The following is a 25,131-nucleotide window of genomic DNA, read 5'->3' on the forward strand; positions in this document are numbered from 1 at the left end:
GGGAGGTTTTTTGTCTCACCGATCCATTCTTGGATGGTCGGCAGAGTTTTCCTTCAGCCTTACCCCAAAGCTTGAATGGATTTTGTCACTGAGATCTTAAGCGAGTCCTAGTGTTCTAGATCGAATCTATGCAAAAGTGATTTGGGAATAATCCTAACTATTTGGTTAGGTTATTTTATTAAAAATTGCTTGGTCTGTTGGATTATATTTGTGTCGCAGAAATGGGTAGTCTGTGAGGGTCTTTTACAAATGAATTTTCCCCCTTAAGATGTAAAAATATGAAAATCATGATGTAAAGTGTCTTGAGCGCTGAAAAAATAAATTATCTCCTCATAGGTTAGTAAATTAAATTTTGTGGCCAAAAATTAATTAAAATCCTAAGCCAGAAATTTAATTAATTCTAGGTCCTAGGTAAATTTAAATTCTCCAAAGGCAAAATTCATCGGTCCTTAAAAATCAAAATTTAAGAGGTCCAGGGACTAAGGTAAATTAATTATTTTGATAAATTTTAAGCCTTTGATCCCTGGGGTTAAGTCAAAGTCAAAATTTTGAAGAAATTAATTCCAAAATTTAATTTTTAAATTAATTACAATGCATTTAATTGAAAAATTCGAATTTCCTCAAGAATTTAAAATTTCGACAGATGACATTAAAAGAAATTTTGATCCTCATCAACGGTCGAGATTGCTTTGACAAGGATCACTCGAACTAGCCATTGGAGGATTTATCTTTAAATAGGAAGTCATTTGTCAGTGAATTCATCCGACCTTTGAGTTGGGTGCTAAGCGAAAAGCTCTCATGTAAATTTTTATTCGGTATATAAAAAAAGACTTTGGGGTTAATTTTCATCGGTGTTACTCTTCATGGAAATACTGTAAGATGTATCGTTTCCATGCGTAATTTTTTTTAGCCATAAATGATAGCTTCTGAAGAGTGATTTGAGTACAAGTATCTTACTCAGTCGCTGGGGTTTAGGTGATAATTTAAATTTTGAATGTAATAGCAGGTATCTCTAGTTATCTGAAATTTTATTATCATTTTCTCGCTCTATTTTGATGTTTGAATTGAGTTTTGCAGGAAAGTCTTGATTTTTAGATCATCGGGCATTCGGGGAAGTTTTCAATTGGACCAGCCAACTCCTCCTCCGTATTTTCTGAAGAGCCTAGCTTAATTTGATCCCGGGCTTATCATAAGACTTTTGTTGGTGATGAATGAAGGGTTGTGAGCTCAGCACCTCCTTTAAACTTTAAAAATTTTAAAAAAAATTATATGCGAAATTGATAAATCTGGCTGTTGAGACTCGAGAGCCTTAGACTATCAAATCTGGGAGCAGAGTTGGACTCGCACTCCTCAAATCTGATAGATCTGTCATTCTTGTACATAGATCCGTAAATTATTTTTTAGTTTTCTGACTCGGGTTTTTCTGGGTTTTAGTTTTATTATTGTATATATCGTTTGGGTGTTTCTTGTTGTCTTGCAGCTACAGATCTAAGGAAAGAATCTGTGTAGAGTACATATCTAAGCCCTGGAGGGTAAGATCAAGATCTTTGGGGTTTTATTTACATAATTTTGCAGGGACATTATTCAAAAGATTTTGCAGTCTAGAGTTTCAAGTTTTTTTTTTAAATCTGGAGAAATTTTTTAAGGGTTCCATTAATAAATTTGAAGCAGAAGATTTTAACATTTTAATCAGAGATTTCTAGAATGTTTGCTTGGGTTCTTGGGCCACCATTTTGTCTGTTGCCTGGGTTTTTTGCATTTTTTCTAAACACAAATTTCGAAATTTGTTTTTGAAGGAGAGGGCCACAGTTACAACTTTGCGTTTTCCATCTACAACTCTCTTCTTAACCCTCCATTCGCCCTCACTCCCCACGATCTGCATATCTCCCTGCTCCATCACGCTGCCCATCCGCACTTCTTCCTTGCTCCTCGTTCCTTGTTGCGTCCATCCCACGTTTCAGAAACCCCGCCTACCCATTACTACAGCTCCTCCATACTTCTGCTACCTCATTCTGCGTTTATCCATCGATGTCCGCAGCTTCTCCTCCTGCGCGCTGCCACCTCCATCTGTCGCATCCATTCCTCTGCTTCGTCCAGTCCATCAAACCCGTCGAGCAGACCTTCTCTTCCTCCTCTCTGTCTATCGCCGTCGAGTTGCTCTCACCTCCGTCTCACCCGCAGAAACATCAAACAAAGCGTTCAATTTTTATTTTTCGTTTTGGTTTTCATTTGTTAGGGTTGGTTTACATTTGGTCTATCGACTTTCTCATGTATGCGTTAGTTTAGTTTAATATAATTTTTTCTTTTATTTTGAAATTCGATTTGGTTTCTTTTTTTATTTTTGATTTTGATTTTTTATTTTCTCATTCGAATTTGTTTTAGTTGATTTTCGATTTAGTTTTGACCTTTATTTTTTTATTTTTTTTTATTTTGATTTTCTTTTTTCACTTGGCTTTGTTTTAATTGACTTTCAAATTTGTTTTGACTTTTCTTTGATTCGTTTTCATTTCATTTTTATTTTTTTTCATTTATGATTTATTTTTTTATTCAAAAAAATATATAAAAATTCAAAAGATCCTAAAGATTAAAAATTCTAAAAAATTTTAAAAATCTAAAAAGTTCAAAAAAATCTAAAACATCTAAAAAATCTAAAAAAAATCTCTGGTAAAAAACGAAATAAATTAAGGGATTTGTGCTTAAACATTAAAAAAAATTAATGTGGCCTGTGGCTCATTAAAAATTCGATTTATTAACATGTTGATTTGTTTTACTTCTTTATTTTTCACATTAAAGGAATTGCCTAAGGAATAATTGAAACGCAAATTTAAATTACCATGGTGTTATTTGGTGATTAAATTAAATTTTCATGATTTTTCTATGGTCAAGGTGCGATAAATGTTTTAATCATACTGGAAAAAGTTAATTAAATTCTAGATCTGGGCAATTAATGAAAATTATTTTAAATCTAGAATATCTTGCATATTGCATTTTTGGGCGTTTATATTGATCATTCATGATTGTCACTATTCGTCACATACTGGAAAATTGTTTTAGATAACTTGTTTTCTTACTTAATCTATGGTTAATTCAAATTAAAGGCACTGGTCTGTAGTCATTTTTATCTTGTGATTGTGTCTATCTATCTCAATTGACCGAGACTTATTCTAAATTCATCAAGTTGTTCATCCTTAAAATCTCCTAGAGCCCGTGTTCCACATGCTACCCTCATCCATTCACCTTAGGGACTACCCCCCTTGACTTGCCTAGGAGAGAGTCTAAACGAAGTGAGTAAGGACTAGAGTGACAGCCCTTACTCTGAGCATTGTCGCGCTACTTACACACTTTGTGCAACAACACTCTCTATTTGGCACTGGCTTTGGGACAGTAAAGAATGGTATGATACATTCTCGATCACTTCTTCTTCATAGTTCAGCAGAGCAGCGCAGTGCAAGGCACTGCATTGATGGTAGAGATAGTACGGACTGGCAGATGGATTAGCAAATGGAGTTCTCCCTAGTTGAGAGGGAGTGCTAAAATTGGCAACTAGGGCCAAACTCCATGTGGGTCATCTTATTTATGGTAGCTGATTTTTCTTGGATTCCTCTCTCCGAGAGTTGTAGGATTGATCCAAAGATCATTCGATTCCGACATGTATTTATGTTGATATGAATTTATTTGCATTATTTGACCATTTGTCAAGGTTGGCCAACAAGCAAATTACCCCAGCTCAACCTCCACATTGCATTATAAATAGAGGAGTCCTCAAGCTTTTGTTACACATACATTTCTCTTGATCTCTCCTCTCCACTGGCTTGGGTTTGTCCTCTCACAAGGAGGACGTAGTGGAAAAGGTTTATCTAAGAGATCTGGACGCAGTCACCTAAAGAAGCCCTAGCAGCAGTCTTGTGAGGAGATATGAACACAACAAAGAGGAGACCTATACACAGTTTAAAGAGGCTCCTATACGCTGTCCAGAAGAGGTCTAATACACAGCTCAGAATGAAGCCCTAGCCGCAGTCCTGAAGGTGCCCTAGCCGCAGGTCAAGAGGAGCCTAGAGGGAGGCTCCTATCCACAGCAAGCCACAGTCAAGGGGAGGCTACATTTGCAGTCAAAGGAGGCTCCTATCTGCCGTCAAGAAGAAGACTAATCCGTGATCAAGGAAGGTCTTGATCCGCTGTCCTAAGAGGCCTTAATCCGCAGTCATAAAGGAGACTAGGACGCAGTCAAGGGAGGTCCTAATCCTCTGTCAAAAGGACCCCTTAACTCACAGTCAAGTGGACCTATCCGCTGTCAAAAGGGAAGCCCTCATCCGCAGTAAAGAGAGGCTCTTATCCGCAGCTTGTAGGAGTCCTAATCTACAGCAAAGAGGAGTCCTAGCCACTGTCTAAGATCAGCCCTAGGCCGCAGCAAAAAGGAGTCTTAACATAACATTTAGAAGCCTGGAAAGACAGTGTATTTGCTGTAGGTGACAGTGTGATGAAGGAAGTTGTTCTAGGCATGCCTTAAGGACTGTTTGCTAGATTGATAAGCCACAGTCATAAAGTGAAGGAATGCGTTGAAGAGATCTGCTCTATAGATCAGCGTATGTACACAGTTAGATGCTTGAAAGTGCTGACAGCAAAGACAAGTTCTTATAGGATAAGATACTGCTGCATTGATGATGTTTTGAGGACATTTACACCAGGAGTTGCTATGTGCTAGGCCACAGGCCATAGCACCATTGCAAGGGTTACTTAGGGCTGCATATTGTGCCCTAAACAGAATTGCAGGAGCAGCTATCAATCAGAGGAATGTTGCACCAGTGTTATGAGAAGGGCCATTACTTTATCTCCTCAAAGGATTTGCTTTAGCGCTCTTTGTGATTGGATTCAGGGCTGCATCTTTGAACAGTCATCATTAGCAGAATGATGGACTTTCTACTGCTGTCATAAATATCAGTTTTGTATACTTGTACTATCTTTCTCTCTGCTGAACTATTGAAGAATATAAGAAGATTTGATCAAAGGTTTCCCCACATTGGAGTTTGTCCTTGGTTGGTGCCACATCTTGTGTTCTCTTGTCTTGGCTTGTCTTCTACTGTTTATGTTTATGCTCTATCTGCATTTTACTATCATGCTGCTGTGATTGCTAATCTGGATATTGATATTGAGCTAATAAGAAAATTGAAGTAAATTGCTCTAAGCATAGAACATACCAAAATTTAACAATTTTCTAGTGTAATTAGACAAGCACAATTTTCCGCAACCGATAATCACTTCCAATGATATATGTTATTACTTTAGCACACCCCAGAACATCATTAAGCAATTACACTCAAAAACTTCCACTGTAAATGCAACGGAAAACAGCAAAGCTCACAGTAGAATAGCCATGCACATTAGACACCAGAATTTTTCCTTCGGAAACCCAAACTCGAGAGAAAACCCAACAATCTTTTCTAGGAGAAATTGTTCAATTCAATGAAAGTACAATCTGATATTTTAAAGTCAGACTTGGTCAACCTAGACCAAAAATACAGCACTAGCCAAACCTAGTCAAACAGGCCGAAATTCGGCCTTCTGCAGCAGCAAATCATCTCTGTCAAACTGCCTAGAAATACTTGGTCTAACAGTCAAACAATGCAGCACACATGTGTGAGGTCAAACTCAGTCAAGTGCAGGCCAAATATATCACAGAGCAACTCGGTCAACGCAGGTCAAACAGACCTCAAAAACTTGGTCAATGCAGTTTAGACAGGCCTTAAAAACTCAGTCAACACAGGTCAAACAGACCTCAAAACTCCATCAAAGTTGGTCAAAACAGATCTCAAAAAGTCTCCGTCAATGCTGGTCAAACTTCAGCTGTCTCAGAAATTTGGCTCCTTAGAAACTTCAGCCTCTTCCTCAAATTGCTTCCCACATGTGTTTGTGAGAATGAGAGAGAGAGAGATATGTGAGTGATGACGCATGAGTGTGTGTCCAAGTGAGGAGGCCAAATGCCTATTTATAGTGTTCATGAGGTGTCCAAGGGGCACGTCTCCTTGTTGGACGGACTTGATGAAAAATAATTTCATTTCATTTCATTTAATTATTTGATGAGCTGACTTGAGTAATTGGGGAATACCACCTGCAGCCACCCAAAAATCAACACAACCTTGTTCCCTAGTTCCAAGGGGCACGTCTCCTTGTTGGACCGACTTGATGAAAATAATTTAATTTAATTTCCTTTTAATTATTTGATGAGCTGACTTGAGTAGTTGGGGAATACCACCTGCAGCTACCCAAAAATCAACACAACCTTGTTCCATAGTTGCAATGTATGAATTTTAAAGATTATTTAGATACCAATATTCTTGGGATAGAACACATTCTATGCTATTTTAGTATGTTTTCATTTCAGACTTCCAGGATTCTATTTTTAGCAGTTTTTCCCATGCAGACTTTAAAGGATGAATGTGGAGATGGGGACAATCAGATGGGCACTTTCAAATTCTTGAGTGAGATATTTTCAACAGTTTCTATTTTTAAGCACATGGTCTTTTTCAACAGAAAATGAAAACATATTTGGTTACCCGTGGGGGAGATAGCTTGTGGTTAGACTTTGGGGCAAATCAGAGAAGACTCTATTTTTAGAAAGTGGTCAGAATAGCAAGATAATTAAATTTTCAGAGGCCCAATACAAAGATTGGTCCATGGCTTGGATTTCAGCTAATCCCAAGACTAACATTTTGAGTCTAGTTTGGGTAGTCTATCTTTAGCAAGAAAGTATATTTTAACAAGATAATTATGTTTTTGGAGACCCAATATTGCATATAGTATCAATCTTAAATATCAAGCCATTATAAAGACTTTCATTTTTTAGGAACTAGATCTGTTTTCACACCTGCTATTTTTATAAGCTTATGCAGGGAGTGGGATTTGAATGCCATTTTATTGGTATGGACATGGAGCACCAGAGTGTGACAACCAATATGGCTCACTAATTAAATATCCAAAATACTTGGAATATAAGAAATATACCAAATTGACAACCAAACCTGGCTCGCAGATCACTTATCCAAAATATTTGGAAAATAAAGATATCCATTAGGTTAAATAAATCATATATGAATGCATGGGTAAAATACTAAAAATGATATGATATGATTACAGATGAAGGCCATGTTTATATAAATAAGTGAAAGTTCCCTTTCACTAAGAGTCATCTACTTTAGTTGAGACATGACCTTTCATTAATGCTAATTATCACTTATTGATTATTAATTAATGATATTTTATATTTATATATATTTATATTCATTAAATTGCCTTCCCCTTGAGAAATGTTTTGTACTCAAAGCATATCTGGAAGGGTTTGATGTCTTTTTCTCTGGCTTGTAGCTATTCCTGGAGCTGTCATAGTTGATGACACGAGATGATATGAACCCTTGAGTGCTGACCAAAATTGTTGAACCTTAAAAGGATCTGACCATCCTTTTTTGTACTTCCTCTATCTATTTCTCTTGTTATCACCATTGTTCTAGATATTTTCTGCTAAGTTGTGGTAGACATATCAAAGACTACCTTCAAATATTACTTTTATGCATCTAGTGAAAATTGTCCCACTATCATTCATAGAAAGGTTTGTAGTTGTGTAACTGGATGCTAAGTCACCTGGTTTGCGTTCATGTTTGAATTCGGGGATCTTGAAATTCGACAAAAGTTCAACAGTAAAAATTTTGAGGATAAATTCAGCATTATTGATTATTTGTCTTGGTTCCAGTTTAGTCAACAGACTCAGCAATGTTCCACAATCGATTCAACCTTGTGGTCGCACGATGACACCAACCTGTAGGGTCTCAGATTTGTGGCAACTCGCTAGACTTTGTAGGCACGAATTTAGGGGACATCAAGTCCACTTGCGGGATGCAGTCAAGACTCACAACTCAGTCAAGCTTTCAAGTCACAAATGCCAAGAGTCTGGAGGCCACAGTCGTGATTCAAAGGTGGAATGAAGCTTGGCAGAGGTGAAAATTGAGTTTAGGGTTGTCTTTTAAGATTTTACCTTTCTTTTTGTTAATTGTTTTATATTCATGAGTCGAACCCCAATCAAACTCCAATGAATTTTGATGAATTTTTTCTAGTTCGCTCACATATTCAAGTTCGCCTTGAGGTTCAGCGATCTCAAATTTTAATCTAACAAATTTGGGATCAGACAAAATTTGGCAATTTTGAGCTTAAAGAATCAAGTTCACCAAACCCGATGACTTAGCCCGGATGACATCCTTGTTTACAGTGACACTTAATAAGAGCACCTTTACCATGTTAGGCAAGTATTTCTGTAGACTCTCTGGGAATATATGTTCTATGCTTTCCCTGGAAAGTGTTCGTTTGTAACAGAGCAAATTCTGTATCTAAATTTCATCATTGATGACTCAAGAATACCTGGGTCTAGAGAAGATACAAATCATCCAAGATTAGCCTCCTCATAGATACCTCATATAGCTCCACAACCTCCTCAGACTTGCTAACTTCTGAATAAAGCTCCTGCTTGGTTTTCTGCCCATTACTTGGACCCTAAATTAGATACTCAAGGGCAATAACAAGAAGCTTGCCTTCCCTTCATCTAATAAGAAATAATGGCTTTTAATAGCCTAAGCAACAACTCCACTCCACACCGGCCCTTGTGATTTCTAATCTCAATCAGTGATCTCAGATCAGAACAAATGTATCCAACTATGCAAGGGGTGTCATTCTTATGTGGCATTGCCAGCATATCTTTCCATTATAAAACTTTCAATGGCATAGTACAATGATATTACACTTTTGACCTGCATGGCATTGAGCAAGTTATTTACAATGGCACCATTAGGTGGGGATGAATCTGATGGTATGTAGTTATTTGTGTAGCCTGTAGGTTGTAGGCTGTCGCTTTATGGTTTTTGGAATCTAGAGGCCATTTAGAACCTTGATGTATATGTATTTTGTTTTGCATATGTATCACACTCAGTGCCATTTTTCTATATTCAACCTTACATGCTATATACATGAGCAAACTTGGATATTTGGTGTATAATTGTTTCGATTTACATGGATATACATAAATAATTTTTTATTAAAATTTGTAACTTTTTAGACAACTAATAATAAACCAGATTCACTGGTTGGTTCTGGTCCAGTTCTATTTCAGTCCCAGTCTGACCCTCGGGGCTGGTTCTGATAACTTTAACTAAAATATGAGAATTTCAGAAGAGAACCTAGTCACAAGGTAGGATGAATAGAACAGAGTTGAGATAAATAAAGTATTAGTGAGTTACAGACAGAACTCTAAGGGAAACAAAATCATAGGAATATCCCTGTCATCAAGGACTTAATTTAAGAGTAAAAGATGAATGAGTTTTGGAATGATGACATGAATGGAAATGGAAATGCGTGCACATGAAAGAAATGGCTAAGCACAAAGAATACAAAAGCATAAAACCAGCATGATGGCCTTGTCCAAAATTCAGACAATAAAGTGTTGATGTTTTGTAGCTCAGGGAGGTACTTTTGCACAGACCTAAGTGTCTAGGCCTGCGGAAGTTGCCTAATATACCATTAACCTTAGCAATTACTTTAGTGATTAAAGTAATTTCTTTTATAAGACAAAAGTGAGTTAATCTAATGAAATGCAAAGGTTTTTGCATTAGTGAATTAGATGAATCTCAAACGTCGATCTCAAGTGATGTTGAGATCTAATCTCAACTGTCAATCACTTTAGAGATTAGGGTTGTGGATTCGATCATAACTCAAGCTTAAAAAAGAAAGGCTAGGTTACAAGAGAAGACACATTGAGTGAGCACAAGACACTGAGATGAGGACATCTCAGTGATTGGGTGGAGGACTTTCCTCCACATGTGCCAGGTCCGAGGAAGGTGCAAGGAGATGCAAGGAGAATCCAATCAACCACAAGAGGTCTCAGGCTTGATCAGCTAGATCATATCCAGGTTATTGTAGTATATGTAATTTCCACAAAGGGCCATTATCCCAGTAACGGAGCCAGAGTAGGTTCTGAAGATTTAATGAAGAATTGATTTGATTGAGCAGAAAACTTTTGAGTGTAATGTGTGATTGAGATTACTTGTTTATTTCCAATATTTAAGTTTTGTTAAGATCTCAGTCATGCTTTTTATTTAGTAGATATATAACAATCTGCTAGATAGTAGATTGCCAGGTTGCTGGGTTCAAGGAAATTTAACATAATGGGTACAAACTCATTGGTAGCGAGAGACTGTAATGTCTAATTTTATTCCTAAAGGTAAAAGACACTATACTGCTACAGGACTTGTTCAGAGTCCAGAAATATGATAAGAAGTTTCAACTGATGGGATAAGAGGATGTTTAATGAATCAAAACAACTTAAGATTAATCAAAGCCTATATACCAAGCAGTGTTGGTTGTACAGTATAAATAAGATAAGATAATTTTATTAATGCCCAACAGCTGACCACAAAAGTAGGTCAATGGGACCAAACAGTACAACTAGTATGAATACAATGTGGAAGTGCCAGCGCAACTCATAGAAAATGATGAAAATAATACAAAGAAAGAAACTACATAAGTATAACATCACAACATATGTATAAAACTGTGACAAAGGTACAGTGATACAAAACACTAAGTGAGTTTGTCAAATGCTGGAATGGTGAACAACCCAACCCAAGAACCTGTCAAGAGAAAAAGAGTGATAGAGGGAGGTCGGACAATGGGGCCAATGATGTCAAAGTTTCATGAGTCTTGTGGCCAAGGGCAAGGGAGGCGAAAAGATGTAAAAAATACAATGAATGAAAGCATGAATTACAATAACACTTGGGGAATATAGACACAATGAAAGACAGGCAGGAAGTTCATTTCAAATGGATCAGAAGAGTAGAGAGACATAACCAATAAAAATAATATGAGTAGGATATAGAACACAACGTGACAGTGAGATTGACAAGGGAAGTAAATATACAAAAAGTATGACACCATGTAACAGATAGGAAATAAAAATAGAATAGTTTAACTATTACACAGGTTGACTTGTTTTTCTTCTGTCAGTTCCCCCTTTCTAAAATAGCCCAGAGAGAAAAGTTGATGTGATGCTACATGTGTAACTCGAAGCATAGAATGTAATAATTTGCAGACAAAAGTTAAAACCACACCCCCATTGTATGATAATTCAAATTTTCAAAAGCCAAAAATATATGTTTGATCCATAGTTCAAACTTCAATATAATTTATATTTATATTCATCAAAGGATGTTTTTGGATAGGTAGAGCCTAGTTATAAATGGTCATAGTAATTTAGTTATTATTTGTATGTTCACTATTTATTCCCTATCTAACTACTACCACATAGTTTAAAGTGTACGTGATCATTCACTTCTAAAGTCCTGTGATTACTTGCCTCCTCATCTTCATCGTCTTCATCTGAACTTCTTCCACCCCGTCTTATTTTTGCTGGCCTTATAACAACCTGCAATATATTTGCCATCAATAACAAAAAATAGAAAAATTTCTGAACTCAACAATGTGAACCACTCTGAAAATAAAGCATTCAGACAACTGAGCACCTCTGAAATCATCAGCTTTGATGAATAACTGAGACTGAATTATTAGTTCCTTGGACACCAAGCATGTCTAAAGCTAAAGCATATCCTCCAAAGTAAAGAAGCAAACAAGAAAAAGCAATCACAAAAATATTATAGAAAAACAGTATACCTTCTCATCGTCATCACTTTCATCAGGCTGCCTTTTCCTTCGAATGTGTTTCTGACGAGAATCTTTCTTAGATACATTAGATGTTGCAACTGTAGCAACTTCATCATCATCATCTGCATCTAAGATTGCATACTCTTTTTGCTTCCTCACAAATGCAGCTGCTTCTCTCTCAGCTTGCTGGTAGGCCTATACATAAACACAATCAAGCGTTGATGAAGAAAGTAGCATCTACTAGCCTCTATGCTTTCTCTGCCCACAAACAAATGCAGCGACCCTAGCTCAAGTTTCTGATGCCTCTATAATAAGAAACTTAATTAGAGGCAGAAAAACAGTTAAAAGAGTATTCTAATTTAAATTTGACAGTTTGTTTGCTTTCCATCTACACAAGATTGAGTGATAACATGATGAAACCTTGAACACAAAGCTGAATGCATATGCTTTATAGGGAAAAGCATAAACTAATAGACAAGTCACAACAGAACCAAAAAGAGCTAACAAAAATACCAGTTGTCTAGTGTTTTCAGGCAACCAAAAGGTTTAGAAGTTGCAGCAGAACAAGATCTGTTTCTGTATTTCTGTAGACCTGAATCAGACTTGACCCATATAGGATACTAAAGTTTATTTGCACAGTTGCAACATATAAGAAGAAATTTTATCTTTCATGGCCTGTCAATGGTGCAAAACCAGTACAAGAAGCACTGAAAAGCTTTCCCTTATGCAGAACTCAAGTTAATTATATTATTATAGCATGTGCTCTAAAACCAGGTAAACTTGATTGTGGCCATTTTCTCGTATTCATAATTAAAAAGGGTGAGTGCATATCTGTTCATTCTTGGAAAAATTTTGGTGGTGAATTTGTTCATCCTATTTCAAAATATTAGAAATAGCTTATCAGGATTGAGACTGTATTTAATCTGGAGAAAAATAATCAAGATAATTCATTCTGTGATAGATTGATGATCAATGACTATTGGCTGATCTGTTTTGGTTGAGGTGTGACTAAAGGGTTTACAGGAATGGCTACCTTGCTCAGTTTCAGTGATTGTTACAGATAGAGGGAGCTTCCACTGCTATCCATTGAGGATAGTATTGATTGTACATCTTGTACATTTGTGGAGAGACTGATCATGGATATAATAGCTAGTGTGATGCTAAGTTATTGGTGATCTTGTGCATTTGTACTTTGCTCCAGATCTTGGAGATATTAATCTTTCATATTGTATTCTTCACATAAATACTCTTTTCTTGGAGTGTTGGCATTGAGGAAGGGTGTACAAGACCTTAGTTCGAGATAGGTTCCAAAACTATGGTGGTGGAATCAGTCATTGATTCTGTTGACTCCCACAATAGTCAACATCCCAACAATTGTGAAGTGTCGCAATGAAGCCTTATAACAAAATTTTACTTAACTCCAGAACCTTAATAAAGTTGCGATCTTATCAAGCTACTAGGCAACCACTGGGAGTTCCTTCTAGTGTGAAATAAGTTGAATCAATGAATGTTACAGCAGATTGATCTACTGTTGCTCTGATGCTGATGAGAAGAAATACTTTTGAATCTTGATGTCATTCCTATATATCATGGTTGTTTAATCAAACAACGAGAAAGATATGTCAGATGATTGTTCCAGTGCATTCAATGCTTTTATTTCTCATGATGATGAAGTGGTTTGGTTGAAAATAAATGGTTATATGATTTGGATGGCTTAGTTCAGGTTAGCACAAGCATCATGTGAAAGTCTTCAAACTTTAAATGCTGTTGAATTGTGGCTTTGATGACGGAAGACACTGATTTGATTGATATTGTTAGTGTCTTAGCCCACGTGGAAGTGAGTTGTTTTACCTGAACAAGCACACATAATTAGTGAGCAATCAAAGTTAGTTTTGAAGCCAAAAACGAAGCGAGCATGTACAGGAGCACCTAAAATAAAATCTGAAATCAACAAGATTGATGTCTCCAGCTCATATTCTCAAGCAATATGGTAAAAGATTTATTGATCACTATTGCTGTGTGTCTTGCCTTTATATACCTCACCGTATTCATGCTTTTGAAAAAGCTAAATAGTACAAGTATTGCAAGGCCAGTGTCATGACTATGGTAAACATGGAATCGCTATTGTAAAGTGTCAATACCAAGCATATATGCCAAACAAAAAAAACACTTTACTATGTCAATCAGTCAATGCATTTGAGGATGGCCAAATGCATGAGTATAATAATGATTAAAACCATAGTTTGAAGTCACCATACAGCAATTCCTTGTCATAAAATTTTGTGATCAAATCTAAGCCCTTGGTTGGGTTAAAAAGGAAAGTAGGGTTTCCTCTTGAGCATTTGCCTTCTTTTCCCAAACTTGTTTCTGTTTGAAGTCTATTGATCTCAGGCTTTGAAGGAACGTTTTCGTTGAAGAGTTTGTGGAGGAAGTGGAAGCTACACTCAACATTCATTATTGCTAGCACATTACCATGAAAATTTACTGCCGGTATGTGAGCCATTGCATCTCAGTGTTGTTCATTTGAGTTGAGACATATTCAATCCAATGTTTTTAAACTCATTCAACTTGGACTCAAACTCAAACTAAGTCAAGTTGACTGAGTTTGCATTTTCCAATATCCAGAGATCTAGGGACTTCAGTCAGAGATGATTAGATATTATTGATCCTTGTAAAAAGACGAGTGCAATGAGACTGCTTTTTAGTGCAGGTAAGATGATCAGTATAACCTGTCTTTTGCTTTTTGCTTGGCACTCCATCTACTAGTGTACCACATTGTTGCATGGCTTTTGCTTACCACGTAGCTTATTGCTTCCAATGAAAAGTGCACAACGCAAGGCTATTACCTCCACTCTATTGCACCCTTGGCTCTACGAGTCTACACACAACCAACTTCGCATGCACCTTACTTCTAAATGGTGTGTGATATGTGAAAGTGCAGAGCTTCAAGCTCCCCATACAGAACCAAAAGCTCTGCACGCATGGAAACTTCTAAGGCATGATATAGCCAAACTTGCAACGAGGTTTTGGGGAAGGCATTAAAGCAATGTTGCAGTAATCGTTATCAGGATATTATCGGCGAGGAGAAAAAATCGGAAAAAATCGGGAAAATCGGAAAAAAAAATCATAAAATACAAAAATATTCATTTTTTTCAAAATTTTTAATATCTAAAACATCTACAACATAAAATAAATACATTGACACATAAATATGATAAAAGAACTAATATATAAGATGTGTAATATCATTTCTAGCGCTACATCACACATAACAGTGAATCATGTCCTGAATAGTAAGTCCTGACTCCTAAGCCCCAACTCAGCCTCAAAATATCAACAGAAAATATAATAATGTATCTCATGAGTCATATCATGAGTCATAATGTCATATACAATGAAATGAACCAAATAACTAAAGTCTAATACTATTGATTTCCTCTGCCCCTCTTGCGAGAAAATGCAATAGCTTTCCCTTTCCCTCTAGATGTAGATGTTGGTGGAGTTGGCAGTGGACTCTGTTGTGCTCTAGAAGCTGAAGAACTAGGAGCTATAGGAGGTAGACCACGTCCTCTACTGGTGGCAGGGGTAGCCCGGGTAGGTGGTGTCACCTCCTCCTCCTGTTGCTCCGCCTCCTCCTCCTCCTCCTCCTCCCCCTCCACTACCTCCTGCTCTAACCAATCATCAGTAAATTCCATGAGAGGCCTCTCTACCTCAACCCTCCATGCAGCAGTGGTGTCAATCCCATCCAATGAGATGGCCTCCATATCAGGTATACTCTCAAGTTGCCTCACCCAAAATCGAAGATTGTAGTAGACGTAGACCATGTCATTAAGTCGCTGGGACTCCAACCTGTACAAAGATCTTGAAATAATAATTATAAAAAAATATTGTTTCATGAATTCAAAAAATTATTTGAAAATTTACAATATTTTAAGTTTTAAGTTTAACCTGTTGCGCTTCTTGTTGTGTATTTTTTCATATACACTCCAGTTGCACTCGCATCCTAAGGAGCTACATGTTTGGCTAAAAATTCGAATGGCAAGCTTTTGCAAAAGGGGTACCCTGGCACCATACATTCTCACCATGCATCTACAACAAAATTACAAATAAAATTTTAAATAAACATAAGAAAAAAAAGGAAATTTGAAAGTTGAAGCAAAGTATGAAGTTATGAACTTGAAGAGACAATGAAATTTGAAACAAACTAAAAAATACCTAGCATTTTAGTCGTCCTATCAATCACAGCCATGTCAAAGCCAAATGTGCCACCTGCCATCCTGTATGTCTCAATTTCTATGGAGATTTCTGTACGTTCTGCTGGAGATCGCACCATCTTCTGAACACAGGTTAAGAATCCATCCATGATCTCAGCATCAAATACGAACCCACATAGGTAAGAAAATGCGGAGTTCAGCTAGATCCCTGCAGCATGAATGGGACGATGGAGTGTGTTGTTCCATCGTTCATCAATCACTTCTCATAGGAGGAATTGTCTCAAAAACCCCTCATCTCCCTTATCATCATAGTAGGCCTGAATGGATTCTTTGGCCCTGTCCATGGCCTCATACAAATAGCCCATTGCGGGCCTCTCACCATCAACTAATCGAAAAACCTTTACCAAAGGTTCAGTAACAGTGCACACCTCCTGCCCTCCCGCCCAGAAGTCTTCCTGGTATGAAACTAATCTGCATATGGCCTCTCCCTCTGGTTTGTGACTGATTGTCAAAGCACGCCACTCCTCTGAAAGAAACATTCTCTTCACATCCCACATAGAATTCAAGAGGGATTGAAGAGATATGAAACTGGTGGCAAACCGTGTAATGGCAGGGCGCACCAACTCTTTGTTGTTGGTGAATTTTCTCATCAAGCTAAGCACAAATGTATGATTATATATAAATTTTGTAATGCTTTTTGATGACTCAACAATATCTTTGACAAAGGAAATTTTCCCTATGTCCTCCAACATCAAATCAATACAATGTGCAGCACAAGGTGTCCAAAATAAAGTAGGATGCCTCTCCATAAGCATCCTGCCAGCAGCAACATAATTTGCAGCATTGTTCGTTATGACTTGGACAACATGTTCTGCACCCACCTCCAAAATAAACACATCCAGCAAATCACATAAAGTTTTTGCATCTTTGATATGTGAAGATGCATCAACAGATTTCATAAACATTGTCCCCTTGGGACAACTAACCAAGAAGTTTATAAGGGTTCTCCCCTTTTGGTCGGTCCAACCATCTGACATCACAATGCATCCTGTTTGTGCCCATGATGCCCTAAACTCCTCCAATCTTTTGGTGCAGTCAACCTTTTCATTTTGAAGAATCCGGCCTCTAAAGTCATCATAAGAAGGGATTTTGTACCCTGGGCCAACAGTTGCAATAGCATCAACAGCAGGCTGGAAAAATGGATTATTCCTTGCAACGCTGAAAGGAATATCACTCCAAAGGAAAAATTTGGCCAACAACTTGTCAGCTTGTTCTTTCTCAGTTTTTTTAAGCATTGAAGTGATAGATGGTTGTGAACCAGGCGTGGTTCTAGGAACAAAAAATGATGAGGCAGCTACCGGGTTGGTTGTAGATATTGATGCTAAAGTAGAACCAGTGCCACTTCCTTGTTCACTTGAGCCTAACACAGTCTTTGTTAGTTGCTTCTTCATTTCTGCTTTGGCCTCTCTATTGTGCTCTAAATTTTCCAATGATCTCATGGCTTTTCGGATGATTTCCGGATTTGTATTTTTGCAAGGCCCTACATCAAATCCAAGGATTTGTGCAAGGTGATACTTCAATCTATAAACCCCCCCGACATATGCTGCCCACACAACTTGCAAGACAAGTTTATTCTATCAAACCCTCCATCAAGTTCACCAAATTCCCACAGAGGGTCCAATTTCCTTGGCATGTTTGTAACTTGGTTGAACTCTTGACTCTTGAGTTTTAAATTTGTAAGATGAAGTTTGAACTTTGAACTTTGAAGTTGAATGGTGAACCTATGGCAAAATAAGGATTACAAGTTACAAAAATTTAAAAAAATTACATACATGAGTAACATGACAAAACACATGGAATTTTTGACAATTTAACAAACAAAAACCCCATCAAATCAATTCAAAAATATTTGATAACCCATTGAAATATTTGATAAACAATGGGTTATCCAGATTCCAAACCCAACCAAAAACATTAAAAAAAAAAACCAAAACAAAGTTACAAAACACATAAATTTGGTGCCCATACCGGTTTGCTGGAGAAAATTCCTCTCCTCCTTAGCTCTCAATCTGTTTTTCTCCTCCAATCAGCGCCCAATCGACCAAGGTTTTTCTCCTAGGTCACTCCCAAACCACGTCGTTGCCGCTGTCTGTCCAAATGAATTTAAAAAAATCATTTTTTGGCCTTATAAACCTGTTGTCCGCCGGCCTAGCGATAACTATGCATCGAATCGCGATTTTTTTGTTTTTATCGCGATTATTTCAAAAACTCACGATTTTTTACGAAAAAAACTGTTAAAAAATTGGGCGATAAAATAGAGGAAAACTTAAAATCGCAATTTTCCGATAAAATCGTGATTTTCGCATCACTGCTTTAAAGCCCTTCAAGCACTAAACATTGAACATAGGGTCACTTAAAACAAACCATCTCATTGTCAATGATACATTTCAGATCATCACAATTTAACAGTGAAAATTGGTCAAATTCTATGGAAGACAAATGACAACAATAGTAAGTCAATGGGGCTCAGAAACAATGTTGCACAACTCGTACTCGTATAAGACTCATCACGACATTGACTCGTCGATTCGTATAAGACTTGGGAACGACCCTTATAAGACTCATCAAAATACAAAGAAAACTTAAAATATGGTCAATTTGAAGCACAAAAAATAAAATAATGACAATTCCAATCGTTATAAGTTATAAAAACCACAATATATGCAATAATTCATAACATCATCTCATATCTATAAAAGTGCAACATAACATATTCGATTTTTGTAAGCAAAACATTTACATACTGAGTAAGAAAAGGACTCATGATTCTATAATTAAAATCAAAAATGTCAGCAAGTTCAAAATTCAAATACATATGTCATAAATGATAAATGATTGTCTCATAACAATCTTGAGTCTCATCACTCATGGACGACCACGCCTAGAATAAGCCCTCGTGGAGCTAGTGGTAACATCGGAAGGCTGAAGCAATAAATGATTGTCTCATAACAATCTTGAGTCTCATCACTCATGGAAAACCACGCCTAGAATAAGCCCTCGTGGAGCTAGTGGTAACATCGGAAGGCTGAAGCAACTGTGAGGCAGGTGTATTTGGAGTCTCCATTTGAGATGGCAAACTAGAGAGATCCTCAGTCTCTTCATCAAGCCAACTCAAATCAGGGGCCTCCTCCTCCACAACCCAATCAGAGTATAAATCAAGATTCAATAGTATCCAATACAATTGGATCTGTATCCTTTGGTTGCACTTGTTTTGTGAGAATTCGAAGGTTGTAGTAGATGTAAAACAACTTCTCCAACCTCTCATGCTCCAACATGTTTCTCTTTTTGTTGTGGATGTGCTCAAACACTGACCAATTGAGCTCACAAGAAGAAGCACTACAGGGTTGACTCAGAACTCTGATGGCAAATTCTTGTAATTATGGTGCCTCAATGCAACAATCTATCCACCAATGAGCTGTAAAAAAAATAACAACAAAGATTATCAGTTTGCAATGCCAAACATATAAAAGAGAACTAGCAAAATTGCAAGCTCAGTTCTAACAATTTGCACTTGTTGATTTCGGGTAGCATCGAATGTGCTCTAGCCTTGAAAATTGGTAGAGGCTAAAGCACATGAGATCCCCAAGACCCAGAAATGGTTTGGGCAGATTTTAACCGGTTTGGGAGATATTAAAATAATTAGTATTTTTAACGAAGTTCCTAAGTCTAAACTTAGGAAAAATAAAATATTAATGGGTATTAATATAAAACTGGGTGAAAAGGTTCCAAAAGTCATGGATCAAGTCAAATCTAATCTTAGCTGTTGATTAGAGATTTAATCTCGATCGTTGAAGGACCAACAGGAAAAGTATAAGAAGAGGCTTGAGGGTCAGTTAGAGAACACACTGAGGGAGACCAGTCAGTTCGATTTCTGGAGCGGGGTTAGCTGAGAAATTCGAACTAGTGGTCTGGAGAGCAGCAGGAGGCAGCAAGTACGGAACAGAGAGTCAGGAACAGCACCAAGGGAACAGCGCAGAGGTTGGAGAGGCAGACGCAGAGCCTCTCAGGTAGATGCAGAGGCAGCAGACTGCGTAGTCACTGGAGGGCCTGCGTGGGTGACGTAGAGAGGCCCAGTGCTGACGCAGAGAGGTAGGGTTGACGCAGAGGGTCTGGGAGCTACGCAAAGGTCAGCCAGGCTGACGCTGAGACTGGGAGAAGTGCTAAAGAATTTTCTCTATGTTGGGTAAGCCAGTTTGGCACCCAATTGTACTGAAGAATTGTTGAATAATAAAATCCTCCCTTGTTGCACCGGTTTTCCCACATTGGGTTTTTCCGGGAACTAACTGTCCAAATAGTTGTGTCAATTCTTGTGCATGTGTTTATTTCTGTATTATGATGTGATGTTTGCAGCAAAATTTATTTTAATGTTTACTGAAAGATTTTCATAAATAACTTATTGGGAAATAAGTAGGTAAAATAAATCAGTTGTTGCAGTGATAGAATTTTCACATGGTATCAGAGCAAGTAATCAAAGACAGGAAGGGAAAATCAATTATGGGTCAAGACCATGATGCAAAGGCATCTACGTCAAGAGACTCGCACAAATTTTCAGAAAATTGCATAAGAGAAAGTGATTTCGATTTCTCTATGTTGGCTTTCAGGTTGGAAGAAGTGGCTTGTGTGACTAGCTCTGCATCATCAGAGGTATGGTATATAGACAGTGAGGCCTCTTGGCATATGACAGGAATCCGTGAATGTTTCTCAGATTATCGGGAGGAGAAGATGAACTTACTTTCCGTGTCGCAACTTCAACGCAAAGGCTATGACGTTTTCATCATCAAGGAGAATGTATACGTCAAAGACCCGAGCTGGAAAAAGAAAGTGCAGATCGAGATCAAAAGTAACAGGTTGTACAGACTACAACTAGAATCACCAATGGCACTAATCGGCAGTCATGGAGACAAGGATTTGAACAAACTATGGCACAGAACAATGGGACATTTGCACCATGGGGCTCTGAGAATTCTCAGGAGAACTATAATAAGAATTTCGGATCTTAGTATGAAATGAGATGATGTATGCAGAGGATGTGCTCTAGGAAAGTATGCCAAAGCAGCATTTCTTAGAAGTAAAAACAGGGCCAAGAGTGTACTAGGATTGATACACTCAGATATCTGTGGACCCATGTCCACTAAAGCTCTTAGTGGTGTCGAGTACTTCCTTACTTTCATTGATGATCACTCAAGGAAAACTTGGATTTATTTTCTGAAAAAACAAGGACGAGGTTTTTTGTCAATTCAAAGAGTTCAAGGCTCTGGTGGAGAATCTGACTGGGAAGAAAATAAAAATTTTGTACTCAAATAATGGTGGAGAGTATGTCAATAAGGACTTCACTGATTTTTGCACTAAGGAGGGCATCAAAAGAGAGTGGACAGCTCCTTACAATCCGGAGCAGAATGGAGTAGCAGAAAGAAAGAACAGGACTATTGTAGAAGCAACTAGGGCGATGATGTATGATCAGGATATGCCCAAATTTCTGTGGGCAGCAGCATGCAACACAGCAGTCTATGTTCAAAATAGAACTCCTCATCGAGCATTGGGCAAGATTACTCCAGAGAAAGTCTTCACAGGGAAGACGCCTGAAGTCAGTCATTTCAAGATATTTGGGAGCTTAACATATTGTCGCATACCCGAAGAAAAGAGGAAGAAACTGGATCAAACTGCAGAGAAAGGATATCTAGTGGGATACAGCGAAAATGCTAAGGCTTACAAAATCTATCTTCCAGGGAGCAGGAAGGTAGTAGTTCGACGAGATGTGAAGTTCATGGAGGACAAGGCCTTCAGAAAATCTCGAGAAATGCCTTCTAAGGAGCAGTCAAAAGAGGAACCGTTGGTCAAACCTCTTCAACCAACGGAAGAAAAGAATTCTTCCTCGGGTCAGGAAGAATCACAGGATGAGGAGGAGCTAACAGAAGCACTTGCTAGCAGAGGAAGAACGAGCAGGGAACTTCGTCAGATTCTGCGAGATGCAGAGGACTTCATCGGTGTGCCAACGAACAATAAGAGGGAGTGAAAACAGCCAGATAGATATCAGGCATTAGTAACTCAGGATGGGGAGCCTACCAACTTTTAGGAGGCAGCTCAACATCAGGTTTGGCTGGATGCGATGGTTAACGAGTACAACTCCATAATGGTAAACGATGTCTAGGAGGTAGTGCCAAGGCCTCAAGACAGATCAGGGGTAGGTTCGAGATGGATCTACAAGATCAAATACATTGCAGACGGCAGTGTTGAGAAATACAAAGCCAGGTTTGTGGCTAAGGGGTATGCTTAGAAGGAAGGAATTGACTACGAAGAGACCTTCGCCCCGGTAGCCAAGTATACATCTATTAGAACCATGATATCTCTTGCAGCACAGATGGGGCGGGAGATCCATCAGATGGATGTCAAAACGGAATTTCTAAATGGAGTGATAGAAGAAGAGGTATACATTGAACAACCAGAGGGCTTTGAAACACATGAGAAGAAGTCTCATGTATGCAGATTGAAGAAAGCCTTGTATGGGCTGAAACAGGCACCTAGAGCATGGTATGGTCGAATCGATGGCTACCTACAGAAAATGGCATTTGTCAAGAGTGACGCAGATCCAAATCTCTACTATCTGGTTGTAGAGAATGAGCCTCTAATCTTAGTATTATATGTGGATGATCTCTTCCTGACAGGATCATCCAGGCTCATCGAGAACTGCAAGAAGAATCTAGCCACGGAATTCGACATGAAGGATTTGGGACGAATGCATTATTTCCTGGGTTTGGAAGTTTGGCAGCAAAAGGGAGAGATCTTCCTTCGGCAAGGAAGATATGCTACAAAAACCCTGAAGAGATTCAGGATGGACTATAGACCCATGGCTACTCCAATGATCACCAATTGGAAGAAGAATGATGCATCAGAAGACAAGGACGTTGATCCCACCTTATAAGAGCAGCTCATTGTTGATTTGGGGTAGCATCGGATGTGCTCTAACCACGAAATTTGGTGGAAAGGTTGGGGCACATGAGATCTCCAATACCCAGAAAGGCTTTGGGCAGATTCTAAACAGTTCGGGAGATATTAAAATAATTAATATTTTTAATGGAGTCCCTAAGTCTAAAGTTAGGGGAAAAAAATATTAATGTGTATTAATATGAAACTGTGTTAAAATGGTCCAGAAGACATGGATCAAGCCAGATCTAATCTTAGCCATTGATTAGGGACTTAATATCGGCCGTTGATATGTCAACAGGAAAAGTATAAGAGGAGGCTTGAGGGTCACTTGGAGAAAACACCAGAGAGTGATCAGTCATTCTATTCTCTAGAGCGGGGTTTGCTAAGAGAGATAGAATCAGTGATCGGGAGAGCAGCGGAGGGGCATTGAGTACAGAGAGATAAAGAGGCAGAGATAGTGTCGAGAGAGCAACAGAGCACCCAGAGAGAGAGACGCGGGAGCAGCCAGTGTTCAAGCAGGGCCACGCAGAGGCAACTAAGTGCTGTGCAGAGCACCAGAGAGGCCAACACAGCTGATGCAAAGGCTCAGAGAGTTGATGCAGGGCCTCCTGGGGTTGACGCAGGCCAAGATAGGCTGACGCAAGGCCAGCGTTGGGCTAGGAGAGGCTGACGCAATCCAGATTGGGCAGACGCTGGGGTTTCTGGGGCAGATTGGTGCTGAGTAGCTGCCGGAAGGATTATCCGGGGTTTCAGCCAGTAGATTTGTCAGAAACTGAGAGGTATTACTGCCAAGGAAATTCTCTGTTGGGTAGGCCAGTTTCGGCACCCAGATTGTACTTTGATATTGCTTAATAAGAAAACCCTCAGATAGTTGCATCGGTTTTCCCACATTGGGTTTTTCCGAGGACATTAGTCCAAAAATAATGGTGTCATATGGTGTGTTTGTTCTTGTTTCTTTTAGTTGTTGATCTGTAATATGTTGAGCATGCACTGGTGTTTATTTTTAGTATTTACTTTGTAAATAACTTGTTGAGGAAAAATAACAAGTAGGTAGGAATAAATTAGATAAAGTGCATGAAGGGTTTCTAACTAAGTAAACTTAGAAACTTCAACATGGTATCAGAGCGTGATTGCAAATCACAAGAGGGCTAAAAAACATCAGCCAAGCGGAGCAATAGCAGCAGAAAACAATTGTCCCGAGGTGACAAAAGTTGTTTCTAGCAATGCAGAAGCCAAGGAGTGTGACGCAGAGCCAGCCAAGGCCACGCAAAGAAAGCCGAGAGTTGCGCAAAGCCCCAGAAAGGCCAGCGTTGCTGACGTAGAGGGCCAGAGGGCTAACGGAGGGCATCCCAGGGCTAACGCAGACCCATCTGGGGTGACGCAGAGCCAGCGTGAGGCAGAGAGGGGTTGACGCAGTTCACAGAAAGGTAGTTGCTAGGGTCTAGAAGGTTGCAAGAATATTGCAAAGTGGAGCTGGTGAGATACTGTAGTCAAAATAGTACCTGACAGAGCAGGGCCAGAGGTGTTGTTACCGAGGATTTCTAGCTGAGAAACCCGGATCAGCAATGCAGCTACACAAGTCGATTAGAGTAGGGGGCATCTCGACAAGCAGCAAAAGGATTTCCAGGATGGAAATCAGGACTCAAAGGGAGTCCAGAAGAGAACTTCCAGACGGGAAGTAGAGACTCAAAGGAGTCGAACAGAGAACTTCCAAGAGGGAAGTAGAGGAGCATCATGGCACTACACGGGGTAAGAGACCAGGATAGACTGGACGAAGCATCGAACTTCGCAGTCTGGAAGGCCAGAATCTTATCCGTGCTTGACAGGAATCATGTCAAGAACTTCGCCTTGAAGGTAATAGTTGTCCCAGTCGACCCCAGTGATAATGACAGGTACGAGGAGGCGATGGCAAGGGCCAAGGGCATTATCCTTGATGGGATTAAGGATCATGTGGTACCACATATAGCCGAGAAGGAAACGACATTTGAGATGTGGGAGGCTCTCAAGAAGCTGTACCAGCATACTTCTGTGCAGAGAAGAATGCTGCTTGAGAATCAGATGAGGTCGTATTAGATGAAGAAGGGACAATCGATTGACACCTTCCTCGGAGGACTAAATGAGATCCGAGACCAGTTGACTGCTATAGGAGCGACACCGAATCAAGAGCTAATGGTGAGGACAGCCCTAAATGCTGTCTCAGAAGACTGGGAAGTATTTGTCCAGAGTATATTGGGCAGAGAAA

At 38.8% G+C, this 25,131-nt stretch overlaps 1 protein-coding gene across 5 annotated transcripts in view; it reads right to left on the minus strand.

The window, feature by feature from the left end:
- LOC149212335 (pre-mRNA-splicing factor ATP-dependent RNA helicase DEAH1-like) overlaps positions 1 to 25,131 on the minus strand; it is a 425,880-nt gene that overhangs the window by 372,288 nt on the left and 28,461 nt on the right. For all 5 annotated transcript variants that reach the window (XR_016250762.1, XR_016250761.1, XM_089391822.1 and 2 more), the window contains exons 4-5: positions 11,701 to 11,886; positions 11,387 to 11,455 (exon numbers count right to left, since the gene is read on the minus strand). Coding sequence is in view for 3 of the 5 variants with exons in the window: in XM_089391822.1 (XP_089247948.1) it covers positions 11,387 to 11,455; positions 11,701 to 11,886 (255 nt within the window). In the remaining 2 variants the exon portion in view is untranslated. The remainder of the gene's footprint in view (positions 1 to 11,386; positions 11,456 to 11,700; positions 11,887 to 25,131) is intronic.

The sequence above is a fragment of the Pinus tabuliformis genome, chromosome 1_1 (assembly GCF_031772625.1).
Source record: "Pinus tabuliformis cultivar Carrire ecotype Pingquan chromosome 1_1, CPIR1, whole genome shotgun sequence".
Lineage (NCBI taxonomy): Eukaryota > Viridiplantae > Streptophyta > Pinopsida > Pinales > Pinaceae > Pinus > Pinus tabuliformis.